Raw genomic sequence first — 11,776 nt, 5'->3', positions numbered from 1 at the left:
CCCTCCTCCTGCACTTCCTCTCGTACAACCCTACATGATGTTCTCACTTGCTTCTTATGAAGCAGACTTTCCTCCATTAGTACAACAGACAGACCAACAGACCAAAATCTCCACCAAACCTTTCATTCACTCAACAAAGGTTGATAGTGAAGGTCAGACCACCCCGATCACTCAAGCTGAAGAAGTTTTGAACTGGCAAACTAAGAATGCTGCTGTTCAGAATAAGGCACTACAGCGTATTGATTCCAAGATTGATCAAGTCCTCACCAGGACTCAGCATGTTGATTAAAAAATTGACTCCTTCACTGCTTCTACCCAAAACATGTATAAGGACTTACAAAGCAGAATTACCCAGCTTGATAGAGATCTGAAGGCTTTGATCCAACAACGGAGATTTGGCGTAGAATTCAACCAAGAGGAATAGGAGATAAGAAAGCTAAAAAAATAGTTGGCCCAAGTTGAGGCAGACTTGCATAAGCCCACAGAAAGTCCGGTCTCTTACAGCCCATTCGGCCCCTTCTCTGCTCAAACAACTCCTAATCCTTTTCTTCCTACTCCTGAACCTGCTTACTCCCCTTTTGGACCTTTTAACTATTCATATGAACCACCTCTAACATACAACCCGTCTCCTTTGTTCAAACCTACTCCAACACCTACCAGATATGAACCAAAGAGTCCATCTTCCTCGGAAGAATCCCATCCTCCGAAAAGGAAAATTAATAAAGGGAAGGACAAAATATATCCTGATCCTCCTCCTCAGCATATGGTGTCCATACCCTTTGAGCCATAACCCGAAGAAGATTCTTCTGGTGACTCGTTTGATGATAGTGAGGACGGACGTATGGATATCACGACACTGCTCATGGCTGATCCTCTGCCAACAGCCTCCCAACCAGGTCCTTCACCAACCATAGATTCTACCAGTGGCACTACAGGACCTACAAGGCCTCCTGAAGACACCCATGTTGAGATCCCTGATGATGAACCAATTCTAGATTTTGGACTACCAAGCGATCCACAACAGACCAGGCCCAGTTCAGGCCCATGGTTCACCTTAGATGATGTTCCCCCATCAAAGTGGAGAGATCGCCTTGCAGAATTTAAAGCTTGGCTTGATGTCCAAATGCTCCGGGAAGGTTCTGACTCCCACACTATACTCAGAGAATTCATCTCTCGAACTGTTGGCACATTGCAAGATTGGTTTTTCTACATTGGAGAATATCAGAAAGCTCAATTTTGCCACCTGACTCCCTTACAGGCAGTCAACGCTCTTTTTGCTGAGTTTCTCGGAGATGCATTCTTATACAGCAAGCAGTTAAGACAAGAGTTCTTTGATATGCACTGCTGTTCTTTAAAAAGATTAGACATTGAAAAACACTACCAACGCATGACTCAGCGTTATTATCTGCTTAATGGTTACAATGATGTCAACCTCAGGCATACTTATATTGCCTCCTTACTAGAAGCATTACAACCAGAACTCCACGTATATTGTCGCTACGGTAAGAGCAATGAATGCTATCACTATAGGGGAAATCCATCAGATGACTCTGGCCTGTTTGGACAAAATGTGCGAGCAATAGAAATTGTTCAAAGATATCATTGACAACAGCAAAGCTTTGAAGAATGTATGCCAGAAGTCTCACCTTGCCATTAAATGCAAAGAACAGAACTGTGAATGCAAGCCAAAAAAGAAAGCACATTACAAGAAGCATCCCTCTGGGTTCAAACCCCCTTTCAAGCAAAAGAAAGGAAGAAAGTCAGTCAGATACTTTCGAAAGAAAAGAACGGGTACAAAGAAGTCTGACAGGTGCTATGTTTGTGGCAATCGAGGTCATTATGCCAATAACTACCCAAAAAACCCCAATAAGGCAGTTAAGCCATTACAACATATACAGCAGGCTCCTCACATCTCCCTAGAGCATGATGATGTTGAATCCCTGTTCTCTGAACAGGATGAGCCCGATGAAGATACAGTCTTTGCCCTTGGATTAGACACTGGATCAGAAGAAGATTACTCATTCACTTCAGAAGAGTCCAGTTCAGATATTGAAGCCCATTACCCGTCTTACCTGGCCCAACAAATCCAATCCTCCCAATCCACTTATGGCTCAGACACTATTCCAATTCCTTTAGTCCCGATTCATATTCTTCCCAGCAAGTATGAATGACCCATTAGTGTCATTGGCTTCCTGGATACCGAGGCTCACAAAAGCATGATGAACCCAGCCATCTTACCCTCAGAATACTGGGTCCCTCACGAAGAATACTTTAAGGCTGCAGATGGAAATGTTTTCAAAACTAGCCTCATCACTAAGCATCCAATTGGAATCCAGTTCTTCCACACTTGTATCCTCTGGACTAGGGTCATCGGGTCGGATCTTCCTGACAAGGATCTACTGATATGCTTTGACTTGTATCAACAGGCGAAGCATTTGAAGATCCTCCCCACAGGATTGAAATATAAGAGAAATTTTCAGCCGTTTACTTCTGTCCCAAGGTTATATTCTCTGGCTGATGCCTCAGCTGAATTCCAATAGCACAAAGAGCTCCTCTTAAGGTCCTGTGCTGATTCCCATGCATATTTTCACCATCACCACCCCCTATGGAAAAACTCGGAATTCTTTGTCAGTCTTCCATTCAAACTCAATGAAGATATCAATAGACAAAGGCATCACACCCGGGAATGAATCCTACAGACTTGGCTCTAGCCCAAGAAGAGTGCAGACAGCTTCTCAAACAAGGCCTCATAAAACCCACTTCCTCCCAATGGGCTTGCCAGGCCTTTTATGTTCAAAAAAGATTGAAACGACTAAGAGGGAAGAAAAGACTTGTCATAGATTACAAGCCTCTAAATCATTTCCTCCAAGATGATAAGTTCCCATTACCAAAGCCTAAAGCCTTGTTTACTCAACTACACGAAGCCCATATCTTCTCCAAGTTTGATCTTAAAGCTGGCTTTTGGTAATTGGGTATTAACCCCTCTGATAGGCCCAAGACTGCCTTCTGTATTCCAACGGCCCAATACCAATGGACAGTCCTTCCATTCGGCCTTAAGTCAGCCCCATCAGTTTTCCAAAAGGCCATGACAAGGATATTCGAGCCCATACTACATAGTGCTTTTATTTATATAGATGATATCCTTCTCTTCTCCAAAGATGTTACGGCCCATAGGACACTCCTCTCCACATTTCAACAATTGGTGGATTCCTATGGAATTATGCTATCAGAAAAGAAGAGCTCACTGGCCCAAACTGACATCGACTTCCTTGGAATGAAATTCAAGGATGGAAAATACCAACCGGGACCTCATATTGCAGAAGAATTACTAAAGTTTCCTGATAAGGACTTGACAGTAAAACAAATACAACAGTTCCTTGGTATTATCAATTACATCAGAAAGTTTATCCCGCATGTGACTACCCACACTTGCCAGCTGTCAAAGATGCTCAAAAAAGATGCCCCACCATGGAGAGAAGAACAGACATGTGCAGTCAAAAAATTAAAAGAAGTGGCTTTAAACCTGCCACCACTAAAGGTTCCCAGCATTGGACACCGCATCCTTCAGACTGATGCTAGTGACACCCACTGGGGTGCAGTCCTTATCGAAGAGATCCAAGGAGAAAAGCATATCTGCGGGCATGCTAGTGGAGAGTTCCCAGAGCCTCAGAAACATTATCATTCAGTCTACAAAGAGATATTAGCTGTCAAAAATGGAATAAAGAAATTCAAATTTCATTTGATTGGCCACCATTTCACTATGGTCATGGACAGCTCATCCTTCCCAAAGGTTCTGGACTTCAAAAACAAGTCTCTTCCTGAACCACAATTACTGAGGCTTAAGGACTGGTTCGCCAAGTATAAATTCATAGTCCAGCATATCAAAGGAAAATACAACTTGGTTCCTAACCTCCTATCCAGGCCAAAAACCCTCCACCTGATCCAATCTTCCTCTACACTCCCCTTGATCCTCATGGCATCATCTTCATCCTCTCCACATACTCCTTCTCCAATGCACAATTTCTTGGTTCGTACTTCAGACAGTTTCCCTCCTGGATGCTCACCAAACCAGCCTATCACAAAGATGGCTAAGTTCGCAAGGGATCATCTGTTTCACTACCTGAGTGCAAGAAACACCCAAAGGGGATTACTCCCCTCCTCAACTGTCTTTATCCCTGATAACCCTTTCCTCACCTGTTTCAGTATCCACCCTGGCAGAGAACTCATCCTAGAAGAACTATGGCTACTCTGGTGCATGGTTACTCTCTATTCTACAGGGATAGAATTCCCACTCATGGCCCTGTATGAAGATACTCAGGTTGGAGAATCTCTTCTTCCTCTTCTCAGTCCATACAACATCTACAGACGATCAGGATCTTTGACTAGATCTATCAGATCTCTCATTTCTTTCAGAAGATCTTTGTCAAAAGAATATGTTTAGGCCTTCAGAATGGATCAATGCTCTCTCCAGAGTTCATCTGCTGAACAGTGCGTAACCTTAGAAATCCCTCCTCAGCTCATCCCCAGATGGAGACAAGAAGGGTTTTCTCATCTTCACTTTGGAGCTGTTCGACTTATCCTCAGCCTACATGGACGACAAGGACTTCCAGTAACAGCAAGAGTATCACTCTTCGATACGAGGTTTTTACAGTATGAACGTGCAGTGATAGGGACATGTCTTACCACTTTGCATGCAGAAGCCTCTTCCCATCTATGAGCTTGCCCTTGAGATCATCAGAAAGGAAGGAAAGAAACTACCCCCTCTCAAGACAGTTTCTTCCCCTCCTCCTGCACTTCCTCTGGTACATCCCTGCATGATGTTCTCACCTGCCTCTTATGAAGCAGACTTTCCTCCATTAGTACAATGCATGCACTGCCAGACCAAAATCTCCACCAGACCTTTCATTCACTCAACAAAGGTTGATAGTGAAGGTCAAACCACCCCGATCACTCAAGCTGAAGAAGTTTTGAACTGGCAAACCAAGAATGCTGCTGTTCAGAATAAGGCACTACAGCGTATTGATTCCAAGATTGATCAAGTCCTCACCAGGACTCAGCATGTTGATCAAAAAATTGACTCCTTCACTGCTTTTGCCCAAAACATGTACAAGGACTTACAAAGTAGAATTACCCAGCTTGATAGAGATCTGAAGGCTTTGATCCAACAACGGAGATTTGGCGTAGAATTCAACCAAAAGGAACAGGAGATAAAAAGGCTGAAAAAATAGTTGGCCCAAGTTGAGGCAGACTTGCATAAGCCCACAGATGGTCCGGTCTCTTACAGCCCATTCGGCCCCTTCTCTGGTCAAACAACTCCTAATCCTTTTCTTCCTACTCCTGAACCTGCTTACTCCCCTTTTGGACCTTTTAACTATTTATATGAACCACCTCCAACATACCACCCGTCTCCTTTGTTCAAACCTACTCCAACACCTACCAGATATGAGCCAAAGAGTCCATCTTCCTCAGAAGAATCCCATCCTCCGAAAAGGAAAATTGATAAAGGGAAAGACAAAATGTATCCTGATCCTCCTCCTCAACATATGGTGTCCATACCCTCTGAGCCAGAACCCGAAGAAGATTCTTCTGGTGACTCTTCTGATGACAGTGAGGACAGACGTATGGATATCAAGACACTGCTCATGGCTGATCCTCAGCCAACAGCCTCCCAAACAGGTCCTTCACCAACCACAGATTCTACCAGTGGCACTACAGGTCCTACAGGGCCTCCTCAAGACCCCCATGTTGAGATCCCTGATGATGAACCAATTCTAGATTTTGGACTACCAGGAGCTCCACAGCAGACCAGGCCCAGTTCAGGCCCATGGTTCACCTTAGATAATGTTCCCCCATTAAAGTGGAGAGATCGCCTTGCAGAATTTAAAGCTTGGCTTGATGTCCAAATGCTCTGGGAAGGTGCTGACTCCCACACTATACTCAGAGAATTCATCTCTCAAACTGTTGGCACATTGCAAGATTGGTTTTCCTCCATTGGAGAATATCAGAAAGCTCAATTTTGCCACCTGACTCCCTTACAGGCAGTCAACGCTCTTTTCGCTGAGTTTCTCGGAGATGCATCCATATACTGCAAGTAGTTAAGACAAGAGTTCTTTGATATGCACTGCTGTTCTTTAAAAAGATCAGACATTGAAAAACACTACCAGCGCATGACTCAGCGTTGTTATCTGCTTAATGGTTACAATGATGTCTACCTCAGGCATACTTATATTGCCTCCTTACTAGAAGCATTACAACCAGAACTCCACAGAAGTATTACTGCTACCAGAAGAGCAATGAATGCTATCACTATAGGGGAAATCCATTAGATGACTCTGGCCTGTCTGGACAAAATGTGCGAGCAACAGAAATTGTTCAAAGATATCATTGACAACAGCAAAGCTTTGAAGAATGTATGCCAGAAGTCTCACCTTGCCATTAAATGCAAAGAAAAGAACTGTGAATGCAAGCCAAAAAAGAAAGCACATTACAAGAAGCATCCCTCTGGGTTGAAACCCCCTTTCAAGCAAAAGAAAGGAAGAAAGTCAGTCAGATATTTTCGAAAGAAAAGAACGGGTACAAAGAAGTCTGACAGGTGCTTTGTCTGTGGCAATCAAGGTCATTATGCCAAAAACTGCCCAAAAAACCCCAATAAGGCAGTTAAGCTATTACAACATATACAACAGGCTTCTCACATCTCCCTAGAGCATGATGATGTTGAATCCCTGTTCTCTGAACAGGATGAGCCCGATGAAGATATAGTCTTTGCCCTTGGAGTAGACACTGGATTAGAAGAAGATTACTCATTCACTTCAGAAGAATCCAGTTCAGATACTGAAACCCATTACCTGTCTTACCTGGCCCAACAAATCCAATCCTCCCAATCCACTTATGGCCAAGACACTATTCCAATTCCTTTAGTGCAGATTCATATTCTCCCCCCCCTTAAAATAAATTTCGTCTCAAAATTTTACCTGGTATCAATCTCGGAACAGCTGTGGGTACTGTCTCCTCATGTCCTCCTCTCGTTCCCAAGTAGCTTCTTTGCCCGAATGATGGTTCCATAGCATTTTTACCAATGGTATCTGCTTGTTCCATAGCTGTTTCATCTCATAAGCCAGAATCTCTATGGGTTCTTCTTCATATGTGAGGTCTGGATTCACTTCGATTTCTTCCACTGGTAGTACATGAGATGGGTCTGATCAATACCTCATTAACATAGACACATGGAAGACATTATGTATCTTCTCCAACTCTGGAGGTAGTGCTAATCGATATGCCAAAGGACCCAGTCTTTTCAAAACCTCATATGGCCCAATAAAACGAGGACTTAGTTTCCCCTTTCTACTGAATCTCATAATTCTCTTCTAAGGAGAAACCTTGAGGAATACTTTCTCACCCACTACATACTCAATATCCATTCTCTTTAAATCAATATAGGACTTCTGACGGTCTGATGCAGTCTTAAGTTGATCTCTGATCAATCTGATTTTCTCTTCAGTTTGCTGAATAATTTTGGGCCCAATCATCTTCCTTTCACCCACGTTATCCCAACACAATGGGGTTCTACATTTTCTGTCATACAAAGCTTCATATGGAGGCATCCCAATGCTTGATTGGTAGCTATTGTTATAAGCAAACTCAATCAAAGGCAAGTGTGTGTCCTAACTACCCTCAAACTCAATCACACAAGCCTGTAGCATGTCCTTTAAGATCTGAATTACCCTCTCAGATTGTCCATCTGTCTGTGGGTGGAATGCTATGCTGAAGTTCAATCTAGTTCCTAGGGCTCTTTGAAGACTACCCCAGAATCTAAAAGTGAACCTAGGATCTCTGTCTGATACGATGGATACTGGCACTCTATGCAGTCTCACAATCTCATCTATATACAACTTGGCCAATCTTTCTAAACTGTAGTCCATCGGAACTGGTAGAAAATGAGCAGACTTGATTAGTCTGTCAATAATGACCCATACTGCATCATGACTCTTTTGTGTCCTCGGAAGTCCCATCACAAAATCTATCGTTATTCTCTCCCATTTCCATTCTGGTACTAGTAGTGGATGTAACAACCTAGCGGGTACTTAATGCTCTGCCTTCACTTGCTGACAAGTTAGGCATTTGGAAACAAACTCTGCCACATCTCTTTTCATACCCATCCACCAGTAATGCTCTTTTAGCTCTCTATACATTTTTGTGCCACCAGGGTGCATGGCAAAAGGAGACTCATGTGCTTCCTTCAAAATGATCTGCCTCAAATCAACATCATTAGGAGCACACATTCTACCCTGGTGTAGCAGTAGACCATCATCTCTAACTGAGAACTCATGTTTCTTGCCCTGCCTAACTTCTTCCAACAGCTTCTGATACCTTTCATCATTTTGAGCAGCCATTCTGATCTGATCAATCAACACTGGCTGTACATGCCATGCAACTGCTGTCTGCCCCTCATCATTAATCTCTAAGCTGGCATGTAATGATCTCAACTCATGTACTATAAACAAAGGAGTAACCCGTAGACTTGCCATAGTTTTGCGACTTAAGGCGTCAGCCACAACATTAGCTTTCCCTGGCTGATAGTCTATTAGACAATCATAGTCTTTTATCAACTCTAACCATCTCCTCTGTCTCAAATTCAACTCTTTCTGGGTGCCCAAATACTTCAAACTCTTATGATCTGTGTAGATGTAGCATTTCTCCCCATACAAATAGTGTCTCCAAATTTTAAGAGCAAACACAATAGCTGCAAGCTCCAAGTTGTGTGTTGGATAATTCCTCTCATGTGGTTTCAGTTGGCGTGATACATAGGCAATGACATTTCGATCTTGCATCAACACACAGCCTAACCCATTGTGAGAAGCATCACTGTAAACTATGTATTCTTTACCCATAGTAGCTAAAGTCAAGACTGGAGCCTCAGTCAAACACCTCTTCAACTCATCAAAACTCTGCTGGCATTTATCCGTCCACTGAAATTTCACATCTTTCCTAAGTAGCTTGGTCAATGGAGATGCCAACATGGAAAATCCCTTTACAAACCGACGGTAGTATCCAGCTAAACCCAAAAAACTGCAAATCTCCATGATATTTCTAGGTGGCCTCCAATTAAGGATAGCTTCTATCTTACTTGGATCTACCTTGATGCCCTCTATCGATACTACATGCCCCAAAAAGGATATTTCCTTCAGCCAAAATTCACACTTCGACAAATTGGCGTATAGCTGTTTCTCCCTCAAAGTTTGTAGTACAATCCGCAGATGTCTATCATGCTCTTCTGTACTCCTCGAATAGACCAATATATCATCTATGAATACCACAACAAACTGATCGAGGTATGGTATGAAGATAGTGTTCATCAGATCCATAAAAGCAGCCGGAGTATTAGTTAACCCGAATGGCATGACCAAGAACTCATAATGTCCATAACGAGTTCTAAAAGTAGTTTTAGGAATACTGTGCTCTTGTACTTTTAGCTGATAATAACTTGATCTCAGGTCAATTTTGGAGAACACAGCTGCACCCCTCAACTGATCAAACAAGTCATCAATGCGGGGCAATGGGTATTTGTTCTTTATTGTCACCTTATTCAACTGCCGATAGTCAATGCATAACCAGAGAGTGCCGTCCTTCTTCTTTACAAACAACACTGGCACTCCCCAAGGTTGTCACTAGGGCGGATAAAGCCCTTGTCAAGCAATTCTTGCAACTGCACTTTCAACTCTTTCAATTCTGCAGGTGCCATTCTATATGGTGTTATGGAGATTGGGTCCACACCAGGCATAACATCAATCTCAAACTGCACTTCTCTTTCAGGAGGTAATCCTGGCAATTCATCAGGAAACACATCCGGAAAGTCACATACCGTAAGGATGTCCCTCAGTACTAGACTCCCCACTTGGGTGTCTATCACATGTGCCAAGTATGCTTCACACCCCTTTCTGATCATCCTTCTGGCTAGTGCAGCCGAAATGATGTTTGATGGCAGTAAATGCCTCTCTCCATGTATTACCACATCACCGTACAGAGGGAGACCAAAAGTGATTGTCTTCAATCTACAGTCAATCATGGCGTGATGCTTGGCTAACCAATCCATGCCCAAGATAATATCATAATCTCTGAAGGGCATTTCAATCAAATTCGATACAAAAACATGTCCTTGGATCACCAAAGGACAGTCTCTATAGATTCTGTTAACCCAAACCTCTTATCCTAACGGACTAATTACTAGCATTTCAAAATCCATTTTGACACACGGAACAACAAGTGAACTGACTATGCTAGCACTAACATATGAGTGGGGTGAACCCGGATCAAACAACACAAATACTTCTTGATCAGAGATAGAGAATGTACCAGCTACAACATTAGAAGTCTCAGCCTCTTCTCGCTATCTCATCGTGTAAACTCTGGCTGAAGCACTTCCTTGCCGATCGACCAACGATTCTCGACTACCGGGCAAAGGCTCTCTACCTCTGCCTCTTCCTCTGCCAACTGATTGTGAACCTCTAGGAGCAGGACTCTGAATAGATCCTTCTGCAGTAGTAGGAGTTGGACCGAATTTAGGAGCACTAGTGCAGTCTTTAGCTAAATGGCCTTTGCCTCCACAGTTAAAACAGGCTCCTATTGCCCAATAGCATTCTCCCCTATGAATCTTGCCACAAGTCTCACAGGGGCAGGCAGGATATGAACTCCTACTTAACTGCTGACCAGAACTAGGGGATCTCTATCTAGAGAATCTTCCCCTTCCAAATCTTCCACCTCGACCCCTGCTGGGTCCACTAAATTTCTTCTTCTTTCCAGAGGTACCACTAGAACTTGGCTCTACTGACTTTTCCCCCTTATCTTTTTCTGATTTCTCAGCTTTCTCTGATTTTTCTTTTACTGAGGTCGCTTCTGTTGCAATTCTCTCCAAACTCAAGTGCTTGAGAAATGAGTTCTGAAAAATTGCTGTGTCTGAATCCCACTATTTGCATCCTCAAACTGGGCTTCAAACCCGTCTCAAATCTCTTACACCTTGCTTTACTGGTGGAAAGGAGACTCCCAGCATAGTGGCTTAAACGGGGAACTCCCTCTCATATTCTGCCACTGTTCTGTTGCCTTGCTTCAGACTTAAAAATTCTTGCAATTTTTTATCAACATATGCATTTGGGACGTATTTCTGTCTAAACTCTCTGATGAAGTCATCCCAAGTCAGTACTGGTGGTTCAGCCAAGCTGTGGGGGATGGTTTTCCACCAATCATACACATCCCCTTGCAGTTGCGACACAGAGTATTCAAATTTCAACTCATCTGAGCAGTGTAGCTTCTTAAACACTCTATCCATCCTTTCAAGCCATTGCTCTGCCTCTAAAGGGTCCACTGTACCCTTAAATTCTATAGCACCATACTTTAATAACTTATCATACTGTCTGGCTCGAGGCAGTGGTTGTACCACAGGTGTCTGGGGTGGAGCTTGAGCCGGCATACCCCCAGCCATTTGTTGAAAAATTACAGCCATCTACTGTGCGAAATGTACAGGAAACTGCGGCATTTGTGGGGCTGGTGCTACTAATCCACTGACGTTTTATAGAGCTGGGGCTTCCCCTTGTGCCTCAGCTTCAACAGATTGCTCGACTGAGCGATCCCCTTCTTCCATTTCAGTCTAAAGTTAGGGTATCTCTTGAATAAATAACACAAAGAGATTTCCCTCCGTTAGTTCATATTTATGATGTAATGCATTGTATATAACAAATAAGGACATTGAACAGTTATACTTAGCAAAGAAAAGACACAAATTCAT

At 43.1% G+C, this 11,776-nt stretch overlaps 1 protein-coding gene across 1 annotated transcript; it reads left to right on the top strand.

The window, feature by feature from the left end:
* Positions 1-6,350: 6,350 nt before the first annotated feature.
* On the top strand, positions 6,351-10,923 carry LOC131183170 (uncharacterized). Its single transcript, XM_058153353.1, has 2 exons — positions 6,351-6,847; positions 10,884-10,923. The coding sequence occupies exons 1-2, from the start codon at positions 6,351-6,353 to the stop codon at positions 10,921-10,923; spliced, it is 537 nt and encodes a 178-aa protein (XP_058009336.1).
* The last annotated feature ends 853 nt before the right edge of the window (positions 10,924-11,776 follow it).

The sequence above is a fragment of the Hevea brasiliensis genome, chromosome 1 (genome assembly GCF_030052815.1).
Source record: "Hevea brasiliensis isolate MT/VB/25A 57/8 chromosome 1, ASM3005281v1, whole genome shotgun sequence".
In the NCBI taxonomy this organism is placed as follows: Eukaryota; Viridiplantae; Streptophyta; class Magnoliopsida; order Malpighiales; family Euphorbiaceae; genus Hevea; species Hevea brasiliensis.
This window is presented reverse-complemented; position numbering and strand designations above follow the sequence as displayed.